This window comes from Leptonotus elevatus, chromosome 15 (genome assembly GCF_054856555.1).
Source record: "Leptonotus elevatus isolate MCC_2025b chromosome 15, RoL_Lele_1.0, whole genome shotgun sequence".
Lineage (NCBI taxonomy): Eukaryota > Metazoa > Chordata > Actinopteri > Syngnathiformes > Syngnathidae > Leptonotus > Leptonotus elevatus.
The window spans coordinates 11,786,582-11,800,376 of NC_141253.1; the positions used below are offsets into that span (position 1 = coordinate 11,786,582).

Below are 13,795 nucleotides of genomic sequence, written 5' to 3' on the forward strand. Positions count from 1 at the left end.
TTTATTAAAAAAACAAAACGTAACCCTTTTGCCAAGTAGCATCTCATGTGGTATGCTGGGATAAAATTAAATGGCTTCAGTTTGACACCTGTGCTTTAAAGTTTTAACTTCAAATTGTACCACTTTGTAGATGTACTAGATTGGAATTTATTATGTTTGCAAAAACTAAGACCACTCCTAGCAGAATTTCAGGCTCTTTTATAGCATAATCATTCCGACTACTCTGTTACCGATCCATTTGTCCACATCCTTAATTTCTTAAAAATAATACGTAAAACCACAGGACGTTCATATTTCAAATGATGCCAAATATTTTGGGGCACCCTGTAGTATCGCAAGGGCTATTCCCAGCCCAAGCAGCTTTGGCACAACGTCAAAAACATAAAGGTTGTCGTTTGCGCATAAATATCTTAAGTATGTATCGAGCATTTTGGATTCCGTACTCACAACGGGCCTACTGTATGCCCTCCATTCTGTGATGCCTGGTGGGTTTCAGCCCAAACAAAAGATCAAGCACGTGCTGCGCTTGATGTTTGCAGCACTGCACTACATTCTCCCCTGGAGATATGTATGATATTTGATAATTAAAAATCTCTTTAACGGAGTCTTTTTAATGTTTTTTTCTCTTTCCAAATATATAAATTTAGCAAACCCACAGCGCTAAACACATCCACATGCAGCGTTTCTTCTCTCACAAACAGAGCACACAAGAGCATTCTGTGCATCTACAGCGAAATACTAATCTCCTCATCAGTTCCGAAGGCCTCCCATATGGGGTTAATTTAGAGGAGCACTTCCCTCAATCCAGCATCTCATATGCACACGGATTTGCAGGCAGAGAGGGGGAAGACTTTGGAGAATCGCCTCAGGGAAGCTGACTTCACTGAGGGATTCCAGCAAGCATGCTTCTTCATACTTATGGATAACAGCGGTGCCTATGGCGATGTACTATGCAGACCCTCCTCCCCCCATTGGGCACACGCACATACAGACACACCAATGGGAGACTGCTTGGCTTCATTTCCCCCCCTTTTTTTATTTTTTTACTCGACTTATAAAGTAGTGAGTGACAGGTTTCGCTGCCACCATAAATGCTATTAACAAATATTTGAGACTTATCTTATACAAGGGCAGAATTTATCAATTTATCAATATTGCACAACATTTTCTTTTTTGTTAGTATACACGTGGAGATAATTGTTGATATCCTTTTGCGTATGAAAGAACGCACACAATTGTCGGTGAAATAACTGACAATATTCAGCAAAAAAAGTAATTGAAAATACTGCAAATTAAGTAATGAGAATTGGGCATTAATTTTGAAATACGGTTCAACAGAATGATTACAACAACAATAACAACAACAAAACAGGCCTGGACAACAACAAAACGCAACCCCAAGAAAAGACTGAAAGTAATTTCACTCGCAGTATAACAGGAGGATTAAGTATTCACAGTGTTTCCCACAGATTTGAAATCGACTTGGGTGGGTGGACTCCGGGGGGTGTTCCCAGTCCTTCTACTTGCGTCTCCTCTAACCTCATGATCCACAAGTGAGTGGCAGCGAACTAATGTTACATAAGGTATATCTGGTCGTGACACGTTGTTGTTGTTTTTTAATATATATATATTTTTCATTTTCTTGAAATCTACTTGGGTGGTGGCCAGTTTACTTGGGTGGGCCGCCCAAGTATTAACATGCTGTGGGAAACACTGACTCAGTACCAGCCCTTCTCATGTAGAGAGGCTTTGGTGAAAAAAAATATACAATTATGATGAACACTCCTACTGTGCTCGTTTCTTACCAAAGACATTCATTCAATATGACCTGCTCAACATTCAATCATTGAAAGATACAGTAACAATGCAAATTACATTAAAAAAAACAAGATACAATAAAAGAAACAATATAGGGCCAGCAGAGTTAGTTGTTAGTATTTTGCAGCCTTTATTTAGCCAAGGCAGCTGTTTTATATCAGAAAATTATCATGGTGGGCATACACCAAACAAAAATTTTACAAAATGTACGATTACTGAAATAAGGATGACCTCGTCTCAGTTAACTCACTGCTTGATTAATTGAGCACTAATCTGAGATACTCAAAGGAGGCCAAGACTTATTCTTTTTTTGAATGGCAACAGGTGGATACACATGTTTGTTGTGCTGCACCTTCTACTATCTAATGGAAGATCGTTTAATTGTTCTGACTGTCACTACACACAATGAGGGTTCATGTCGTTCGTGTTCATGTGTTTCAGTAGTTGATGCTGTTTTGGTTAGCAAACTCCATGTGTGAACACCAGCATCAATCAGTGAACTGACTTTGTGACTGTTGAATGTCCTTGTATGGTTGTATGCGTCATTGACAAGCAATTATAATTACCACCTGTTGATTATGCCTTGAGACATGTCTATTACTTGAAGAAATGAGGCAACCTTTTGAGGTGGTTTCATGCGGGATACTGACCGTGTCCAAGTTTTCCATGATGTCCTGGAAGGACGGGTGCGTCCTGAACTGCTCAAAAAGCTCCCGCTTGTAGAGTAGCGCATACACCAAGTTAGGGTTGTGGTGCAGTGAGTTGCAGAGGCAAGAGTTGATGATCTCCAGCATCATGCGGATCACTTCCTCAATCACATTCAAGTCTTGAGCCTGAGGGGGAAGACGGAGGAGGACGACATAAAAGGTTAATTGGCTTCCTACAACACTGGTTTCACGTATAATGGTGGTTTTAAATTATTTCTTCCAGAGAGATTAATGTGTGTACTTTGAGGGTCGAAGGGGAAAAGAAGACTAAGGGCAAAATGGAAGATGTAAAAAGATTTTATTTGCTAAGCTAACTCTCGCAAATGCTAGGTGGAAATATAATACATTAAATAAACGCCGCATCAGCCCGGGGGTTACACTAACCACTTCAGAATAAACGCCTCCCTTTTCCAATAGACATGGTGCGTTTCACACACAGACAGGCTGAGCCTATTTCAAACACGCCTGCTAACCAAAACAACTTCACCTAAAGAGTATTTCAGATGAATTTTAGTGTGAAGTCTTTGTGCATGTTGTAAACGAGTTCACTGCACTGTAAGGCAATTACCATTCCAGTGCATTTTGATGAGTGGTTGCGCCACAATGTTGTGGCCGTCCGTGTCCATGTTCCGCCCTTTCTGCCTCAGTTCTTAACGTTTCTCCCAAATAGCTCTTTATATTGATTTAAACTCCGGGTTTACTTTTGACAAAGACTATAATCGAGATTCCTATTGGAATTTCAAATTTCTGTACTTTTCCATATCCTAATTTTTAGACTTCTCAGCGTTTTTTTTGTTTCGCTCAGAGAAGTATGCTGCATCTGAGTAAATATCCTCAGTGTATCGTATATAAAACATGTACTTTCATTATTCTTCTCACAGCTAATCCTCATTAACATTCACTCCCAGCCATTTTTACTGAAGCAACCCTCTTCGCTCCCGGCTGTTTTACTGGATTTTGACTGATTTTGCAAAGTCCACAGAATATTGTGTTCTATTGCTATAAAAACATGAAATCTACCAAAAGAAAGATTAGAGTCTCTTCTTTCATCAGGAAAAAAAAAGGATATTTGTATTTGTATCGGTTTTGCAGGATTAGAATACAGCTAAGTTTCATCATTATTCACAAACCTGTTGAAAACACTGGGAAAAAGAGCTTGCAACATGGCCCTGGCGGAGATGTTATACTCTGCTGCCACCAGCTGGCCGTTTTTTGTATTAACTACCATTGCTTTAAGCGACCTCTTCAGATCAGAAGCTGAATCAAAAGCCTTCTGTATGCTCTAGCATTAAAAAAAAACACACACAGACACACAAAAACGTATAATTACGTTTTTCTGGAGTGCAGGACAAAGTATTAAAAAAGTTTTTGGGTATGAACGAGTTAAGGTCACGGGCGTGCTGGCGCCTTATCCCAGCTGGCTTAGGGTTGTCGGTGGTGTACACACTGAACTCGTCACCAGCCAATTGCAGGGCACACATCGACAAACAACCATTCATAAATTAACAGTTTCACCAGAGCATGGCGGCCATCTTAGAAATCAAAATTATACAAAAAATAACATTTGGTCAGGGGTAGGTTCTAAACATCCCTGTGAAGTTTCATTGAAATTCCTTGAAATCACAAATTTTCTCATTTTTAAGTTAGAAAACAGTATTTTAAAATAAAAAAAAATTCCCATACTTTATTTGTCAATTTCCATACGTTTTAATACATGGAAATTGCTTGCGTAGAAACACTGTTTAATATACCACTAACGTTATTTAATATTACAAAAATTACCCTGTACAAATAAAGGCCTCCGCATAATTGTTTTGGTTCATACTATGAATTCTTTAAGCCCAGCTTGAGGCAGACATCTTTCTATAACAAAGACCCAATTGGAACAAAACTTAACATTATTTAGTTTAACTGGGATAGAAAAAAGGTTTTACATGCTTGGTTCAGTGAGCCCAGCTGTACATAAAGTACCCGAACATTATTATTTCAGACTTGGACTACATGCATACATACAGCATGATAAAAATAGCACATACATATCAAATCAATCCATCTGCTCTTTATGTGGAACATGTTTGTTCTTCTGTTCATCTAGTCGGGTTTATCACGCGTCAACGCCCCAGAAGACCGCCGTCGCCAAGAAGAGATAACATTCGCCGTCTGCATGCACAGCTATTCAACGGTGCAATGACAGCATTGTAGATTAAGATTCCGTCATGACGCGGTTGGTTCCCACGCTCTATATTCACGAAAACAAACTGCATTGGGTATGTTTGTAGGGGCTGTACTGTACCATAAAAGCGTATTAGACGATTTTTCGAAATCGTACTTTTTTGCATGTTTATGCCACTTTATGTTTAAGATCATCAAGCAAATATTGGACAAATATACCTCAAGTAAATTTTATTTACTAAGAAATAAAACTATTCAAAGCTACCTGGCCTGTGTGTAAAGGTACCTGCAACCTAAACGAACTGGTTGAGCCACCCTCAGCAGCAATAACTAAAATTTTCTATAACTGAGTCTTTCATATCTCTACGGAGATATTTTGGCCCACTCTTCCCTTCAGAAATTCAGTAGCAATGGAGGGTTTTCGAGCATTAACGGCCTTTTTAAGGTCATGACACAGCATTTTAATTACATTCAGAAGTTAATTTGCGTGTGTTGGATCACTGCCCTGCTGCAGAATCCAAGTGTGCTTCCGTTTGAGGTCTCTGGTAAAGAGCAGAATTTGTGGTTTGAACAATTACAGCAAGTTGACTAGGTCCTGAAAGAGCAAAGCAGTCACAGACCATCACACTACCACCACGTTTGACTGTTATGATTTTCTGAAATGCTGCATTACATTTACGCCTAAAATAGAAGTTTTCCCCCATAAGAATATTTCTAATTATGTAATTATGAGTAATCATATGAAGAATTACGACTTTAGCATTGCACTAGCCTAGATCAATGACAGGCTACAAATTCTGGTTACGTCGCCACTGAACGGAATTTTGTAAGTCGTGGACCCTCTGCATCTCTTGTTGTTGTTGAAGGAGACCACGATGAAGTTTGATGACCTTTCAAAACAGTTTTTAATTAATAAAGTGTACACTAAATGAACTACTACATGGCCAATAAGTAACACTACTTTTTGAAACACTAGAGTCGAGTGTTGGGTGATAACCTTCCTTCCAAGTGGCGTCATGCCTCTACTTCCAAAACCATAAAATTTACATCGATTTAGCCATCCCGATTCCGCGGCTATGTCAGGCAGTGTTAGAGGCCTCAGTTGGTCCATCCACCCATTTTCAATAGTACATTTCCTCATAAGGGTCATGGGGCAGCTGGAGTCAATCCTAGCTGGCTTTAGGCAAGGTGAAATGAGGATACATTTAAATTTTGCTAAAGAAATAAAACCTTACGGTCTGTTTCGCCCATAACAGTGGAATGCACTTCCTTCTCAACAAAGAGCTACTTCTTCAGTGGATGTTTTTAAAAAGCAGTATGAAACATAGTTGTTTAGCAGACATTCCAGTAAGACTAGACTCTCTTTGAATTTTTAGGATTTTCATTTGATGTATTTGTGTGTGTTTTTTGCATTAGGTGCAAGATGTAAAATGTTGTGATTCTGTATGTTTAGTATAACTACTTGACACACTTTGTGGGTTCTATCTGTCTCCTCACATTTTGGGACAATAAAGTCTTCAATGAACCAGACATGCATGTTTTTGGAATGTCGGAGGAATTTCTACCCAAGCTTCGAACCCCTAACTTCAGTAACTTCACAAATGTCAATCAAACAAGCCCACATTTCACTCATCTTCAATGTTAACCTTTTCTCTGTGCTATACAGTATGATTGGCTGCTGACACGAACAATTTTATTCTACGCCGCCAGACATCCGTGACAAACATCTTTGTTCTCGTGATGACGATGACCTGTTTTGAACAAGAATTCGCTAATACCACCTAAGACCCGTCTCAAAACAGGAGCACGGCAAGTCATCAAAAGCTGATTGCGCGGCGAGATTGCGCCTCAAATCTGTGCTAACCATCTTAAACAGAACTGCATGTCGGGGCCCTTATCTCACAAATAATGTTGCTGGAAGAACAAAAAAGCACATTGAGTGGGAACACTGGATTGGGAAGATTTGAAATATCTATTGAGCGTGATGCATTGATTACCAGCAGGCTGGAGGACGAGGAGGTACGGGGCAGGCACGAGAAGGTGAGCGGAATACAAGGGCGGCTAGAGATAATGAGGATTGATCGTGCGTCTGGAAGCAAAGAAGGAAGCGCTCGGGGCTTGACTACGCCGCCTGGACCCGGTCCGCTGTGCCGGCCCATAATTAGAAAGAACCAAGGGGGAGCTGAAACGGGAGACAGTCGAGTAGGACGAGGAACTAAAATGGAGGAGTGGATGAAGTGTAGGATTGAGGTGGCGAGTGTGTTTTGTTCTCTTGCTGCGGCTTAATGAGATTGGCCTGGCAGGGGAAAAAAATGCCACGCTAGGGAATTCAGGTCAGAGGAAAATAGGCTAGCTAGACGTCTGCCTGGCCCCATGTGTGTATGTGTGTGTGTGTCAAGTGGATGAGATTAAGAGGTCTACTTGAAACCCAGACAGGATTTAAATATCTTAACTCCTCATTTCTTCGCGCGCCTCGCTTTTGTGCTTGTTTTCCCCAAAATTTGAATGCCCCAGACAGACTAAAAAAAACACACACACATACACGTGGCTTTTCTGCGTTTGTGTGCGACTTCCTTCCCTCGACTCCCATTTCCAGCCTCCCCGCGATGTTGAGTCACAAACCACCCCTGCTGCTATTTAATGCCTCCTCACACCCGGGAAAACAGGCCTCGGATGTGAGCTGTATCATTACTCTGCCCCATTTTACAGTCATTTGCACAAAAACGACAGGAGCCTTGGAGCTCGCATCCCCGCCGAGCATGAATGTGTTATGTCTGCAGGTGTGTACGACCGCCGCTATATGTCTGACAAGGTCGATCATTGGTTGTGCAGCACAACTAAACATCCTACTCGTGTTGAATTTCCTTATTCTTTTCTGTAAGCATTAGAGTGTAAAACCAGGGAGCTCTAAGAGGCAGCAAGCATGTAACTCCCTGTTAAAGTAGGTGCCGGCATCATTAAACCAGTAGCTTAGTGATTCCCTGGCTGCTCACCGCAGGCTGTTGCAAGGCAGACAAAGTAGACGGGCCTATCGGGAAGCGGCACTGACAAAGACAAGGACAGGGTGACAGACTTGAAAAGCAGATTTTTCCACTAGTGAATATTTATTTTATTTTTAAGGTAGCCAACACAGCAGGACAACTGCAGTAATACCTCTACTCTAATTACAATTTGAAATGTTAACTTGTGTGATGTCACAGCTCTGAACAGGAAGTCAGACAGACACATGAAATGCATGTACAAACCCAATTCCAAACAAACAAAAACAGAATACAATGAGTTACAAATCACGTTTTAACCTATGTTTACTTACACTACAAAGACGAGATATTTAATATTCAAACTGATAATCTATTGTTTTTAGCAAATGATCATAAACAAACTTAGAATTTTATGGCTGCAACACGTTCCAAAAAAGCTGGGACATGGTCATGTTTACCACTGTGTTATATCACCTTTTCTTTTAACAACATTCACTAAACGTTTGGGAATTGAGGACACTAATTGTTGAAGCTTTCAGTTTTTAAGTAGAATTCTTTCCCATTGCTTGATGTACAGCTTCAGCTGTTCAACAGTCCGGGGTCTCCGTTGTCATATTTTCTGCTTCATAATGCACCACACTTCAATGGGAAACAGGTCTGGACTGCAGGCAGGCCAGTCTAGTACTTGCACTTGTTAACTACGAAGCCACGCTGTTGTAACGTGCAGAATGCGGTTTGGCATTGTCTTGCTGAAATAAGCAGGCATGTCCATGAAACATTGCTTGGATGGCATAATATGTTTCTACAAAACCTTTATGTACCTTTCAGCAATAATGTTCCCTTAATAGATGTGTAAGTTACCCATGCCGTTGGCACTAAAATAGTCCCCCATACCATCATAAATGCTGGTTTTTGAACTTTGCGTCCATAGCAGCTTGGATGGTTATTTTCCTCTTTGGCCCGGAGGACACAACATCCACAATTTCCAAAAACAATTAGAAATGTGGACTCGTCAGACCACAGAACACTTTTCCACTTTTAATCTGTTACCTGAGATGAGTTTGGGCCCAGAGAAACCAGCGCCGTTTGTGGGTGTTGATGAATGGCTTTTGCTTTGCATAGTTTTAAGTTGTTAAGGATGTAGCGCCAAATTGTATTTACTGACATTTGTTTTCTGAAGTGTTACTGAGCCCATGTGGTGAAATCCTTTATATGTCGGTTTTCGATGCAGTGCCACCTGAGGGCGTACAATGTTGGTTTTTGGCCTTGCCGCTTACATGCAGTAATTTCTCCTGATACTCTGGACCTTTTAATGATATCATGTACTGTAGCAGATGATAAAATCCCCAAATTCCTTGCAATTGTATGTTGAGGAACGTTATCTTTAAACTGACTTTTTTCTCATGCACTTGTTCACGAGGTGAACCTCGCCCTATCTTTGTTTGTGATTGACTGAGCAATTCAGGGAAGCTCCTTTTATACCCAATCATGGCACCCACCTCTTCCCAATTAGCCTGTTCACCTGTGGTATGTGCCAAATGGGTGTTTGATGAGCATTACTCAACTTTCTGAGTCGTTTTTCCACCTGTCCCAGCCTTTTTGGAATGTGTTGCAGCCATAAAATCCCAAGTTAATAAACTTGAACAATTTGAACAGTAAATATCTTGTCTTTGTATTATATTCAATTAAATATAGGTTGAACATAATTTGCTAATCATTGTATTCTGTTTTTACTTATATTTAACACAACATCCCAAATTTAATGGAATTGGGTTTGTAGAGGACCATAAAAATGTCAAAATTACAACATTCTTGGTCCATGTTGAGATCTCAAGTACTGGTTAAAACAAAAAATGGACAAAGGGACAACAAATTCAATGAATTCCTCAAAACACATAGTGGAATCAGAGAAAAACAGAGTCAGAGTGACCACTACTCTTTTTATATATTGTGAATGGTAGGAGGGAAAACAGCAATTAAAAAAAAGATGGATGCTGGAAATGGAGCAGAAAAAAAACACACACCATGCGGACACACAAGAGCGTAGGTCAGAGTGACTTGGCAGCCCCATCAGCAGTCTGTCTGTCGTGTCTTTGGGGACTTTTTAAAATAGGTCATTGTCTGACCTGCATTTATACCGCAGCGACCGCGTCATAATGGTGCCGTTTTTGCCAGGCGACATTCTCACACATAAGGTCTCTGCCTGGGGTTTGTTTTGGAAAAACATGGGAATTTGATGATTTTCCCATAATGCAATGTGTCGCCATTATAGGTCAGGGCAATATTACTGAAAAGTGTAACACGATATAAATATTTCATATCATCTTATATCATCACCCGGAGAAAAAAGGCAGAATTTATATAACTTTAAAGTGGTAAGAGTATTTACTTTATTTACTGATGTTGAATTGTGAATCAATATAGCAATAGCATTCAGCCAAAATTTTAGCACAACCACCGATCATTTGATTTGACTAGCAAAAGTTATACTTTTTTTTTCTGCCATAGGAGAAGGAAGATCCCCTGCTCTTCTCTATTGTAGCGTGGCAGGAATCAAGCAGCTACATTCAATCTGTGACCTAACTCACGCAAGAAACGAACGGCGGAGCGACGTTTCGTCTTTGGTCTGAACGCAGCTTAGCGTTTTGACTTGCATACAAATTTGAATTACATCGCTGCTGCAAGAAGGACTCCCATGTAGTTAGCCCTCATGATGACTTGCTGGCAGAAAGTCATGAAAGACCCAGGAGCACTTGCTGCTCCTCCTGCTGAGGACACTTGGGAGTCAAACAGAAAAGGGTGGCTTGTGTCAAGGCAGGCAGACGACTAACTGCTTGGATTTGCTTGCTTCATTTTAACGAGGTGGGTATGGGAAAGAGCTCACAAAAGATGAGAAGCACCAAGAGAAGAAGCACAGTAAAAAAAGGGACTCCCGCTGACAACCCAGAGAGGCTGACTTAAAACAGAACGAGTTCCTTTATAATTTGTGAAACTGGTAGCATATCAATATGTTGCAGCATTAACGCACAATGAAAATGTGATTGATTTGGTCCCCTAAGGATGGTGAGCGCACCTGCTCATTTTGTACAAGGAATGATGGCAGCTGTAATGGACGGCGCACTGGCAACACCGGAATCCTGCATAAGGTTTCCTTAGAGAAAACATTCCTCTCAAAGTTTCCCATTTCCTGAAGTGACATAGCTGAATGAAACAGAAGGAGAGGTCTTCTTTCAAGGATGAACTGTGAAGGTACAATTCAGAGCATTGAGGAAATTTTTTGGGGAAAAAAAAGACCTTTCAAGCCAGTGATTCTTAACCATTGGGCCTGCCGCGAGCGCCATCTAGCACAACGGCTCCTTCTACTGCACGCAATGGACGAGGCGGTTCCAAAATTAGAAACAGCGTCGCGGAACCTCCGTTGAATGAGCTACTCTTGAAGCTCACAAATATCTTGCATCTAATAACGCCAAAATATGCAGGGAAGTAGTGCATCGGAATTCAATTTCTTGTTTTCTTCTATTTCCGGGTTTTGTTATGCATTCAGCTCCTCGCCATTTTTGTCCAATAGGAGCACAGATCGTCACGCGGGTCGACGTGAATATGCAATATAGTCCACTTGCAAAAAGCACAGAGTGACTATGAACCGCACCAAAGGATACATTAATAATTAATAAATTAAGGAGTTTTCTGGTCTGAATACACCCATAGACGAATGGATGCTGCAATTAATTCTGTTCTCGCAGATTCCCCAGCAAATCAACATGGAGCAGTCCCAGAGATTGATAATAAATCGAGTTACACTGCCTCGTTTGCTTAAAAAAATTATAATTCCACATAAACGCACACAAAAACTGAATTCCGGCTTGTTGGGCATCTTAATGGGTGCCAGTGTTTACACATAAATAAATGTAATTGATGACCACATTGTATCATATTATTTGATAATGAATTTATAAACCTTAATCAGATTTAGTTTCGTTATTAAATACAAACAATAATAAGTCAACATAAATCACAATTTCTGAATGGGCAGTAACAGTAATTTATTACTGCTAAATTGTGTTGCAGTGTAATCCTTTGCACAACGTTGAATGCTTTTATTTTGTTAAGTTCAATACGGGTGCGCATTGTAAATAAATGACACAACTTTACTACAAAGGAACCAGAAACGATCGACGTGTTCTTTCCATATTGAGAGCAATCTAATTTTAAAGAAGAAGTAATTTGCGAACTTCTGCACATTTTAAAATACTGTACAACTTGACGCCAGTCCCCACAAATATATGCAGTATAATTTACTTTATTACTGCTAAATTGCGTTTAGTTTACTCAAATAAAAATCAGTAAGTAAGGCATTAATTGAGCGTACATTCCTGTCCCTTGTGACCACGTATTCTTTTGCCGCTAGTTCATTACGGGCCATTAATAACTTGAAATACTGAATGGTGGGAGTTTTTGTAAACTGAGGATCCAATGTATGAACAAATCCAAACACATCGTGGAAAGTATTGCGTTCAACTGCTATACAAAGTGATACATGTCGCATCAGTATCAAGAGAGGCCTCACTTTAGTAATGGATGCTGTTGCTGAAAAGTTTGAGGAAAATTGGCTGAGGATTTTGCTGACAGTGTATGGAACAAGGATATACCCATTGTGCTCCGATTACTTTTTTTCGGCAATTACAAGTGACTCAGGGCTATTAGTTGCATGGGTAGGGAGGAAACAAGACTTGATAACCTAGTGCCAATTAGTAGAAGCCATGATGAGGAATGGGAGTCATTTGTTTATTACCTGATGTGTCCTTGGGCTGGACTATTACCCTCAACATGACAAGCAGCGCTACAAAGTCAAAGAACGTCTCTAGTCTCGGCTATTAAAAAGAGATCACAGTTTGTGACTCAACTGCTGCTCATAAACACCGACAGGGTGGTCCAGCAAGCTCCTGGCTCCTTCGTATGGGTGTCTATGTGTGTCTTTTCCCAGAAAGGCAGTAATAACAACAGTAAACAGACAAACAGACAGAAGCACCATTAGCACGACCACTGGCTGGGAGGGTAAACAGTGACATACAACACAGCGCACACAATCACATCTTTTTACGCTCGCAGCACGTCACCATGTATAATTTAACAACCACAGCCACGTTCCCCAGAGAATGACAGACGTGGAGGGGGGCGGGGGGTGAGACTGGGGAGCCTATGGTTGTCCCCGGGGGTTTCAAGGGGCCCATTGCCCGTCACTCTTGTCTGGCTGACGCTAACCAGATACAGCAGCGTAAACAACACGTTCGGGGATGAGGATATGGGATGGGAGCGAGCGGGGGTTGTGGCGTGGCAAAGAAGACAACATCAAGAGAAATAAAAATGGAGGGAAATGACTGATGACAGAGGAAAACGACAGATGTTTGCACTCCACTATTTTTTGCCTCATAACCTCCCCCCTGAAAGTCTCTCCCTTGTAAAGAACCCTATTACATGTCCAGGCAATCCCACATTAAACAAACATTAGTTCTCTCTGTAGGGCCAGACTCCGCCAAATGACATTGTTTCCAGATGCCCTGTCTCCATCGGCCCTTTACCACAAACCTCCTCCCCCACTGCTGCAATATGTTATCCTCCAGCATGCTTCTCTCTATATGGATGCTTTCCCACTACAGTGCAGTATGTAATAGATGGCTAGAAATTACTAAAATAAACACACCTGTTAATGTTAGCTTACCCTGTATGCAGCGGTATTGTACTGAATGGCAGCATCAGTAGGAACAAAACAACAACAGAGAAACTGGGCCAAGGAGAATTCTATTTGAGAGGAGGCTATGGGCAGTGAGAAAATGAAGTATTACAGGAAAGTGGGGATATAACACGCCAGCATATAAAAACATTAGCACCTGTTTTTTTTCTTTTCCAGTATATATATATTAGGGGTGTTGGACAAAATCGATTTGGCAATATATCAGAATATTAATGGTCCATTAAGACTTAATATTTTATTTCACTGCTGTTCAAACATGAAACAGACTGCAACCTGTTTGTTAAATGCAGTGGCTCAGTTATAAGCCTGAATTTTAAGACAAATAAATACATTTTCATTCAAATCTTCCAGTGTACATGTACAAG

At 40.7% G+C, this 13,795-nt stretch overlaps 1 protein-coding gene across 1 annotated transcript in view; it reads right to left on the reverse strand.

The window, feature by feature from the left end:
- The window catches only part of dym (dymeclin), a 54,406-nt gene that overhangs the window by 16,014 nt on the left and 24,597 nt on the right, over positions 1-13,795 (reverse strand). The window contains exon 15 of the mRNA XM_086097336.1: positions 2,469-2,651. Within this exon, the coding sequence (XP_085953462.1) occupies positions 2,469-2,651 (183 nt within the window). The remainder of the gene's footprint in view (positions 1-2,468; positions 2,652-13,795) is intronic.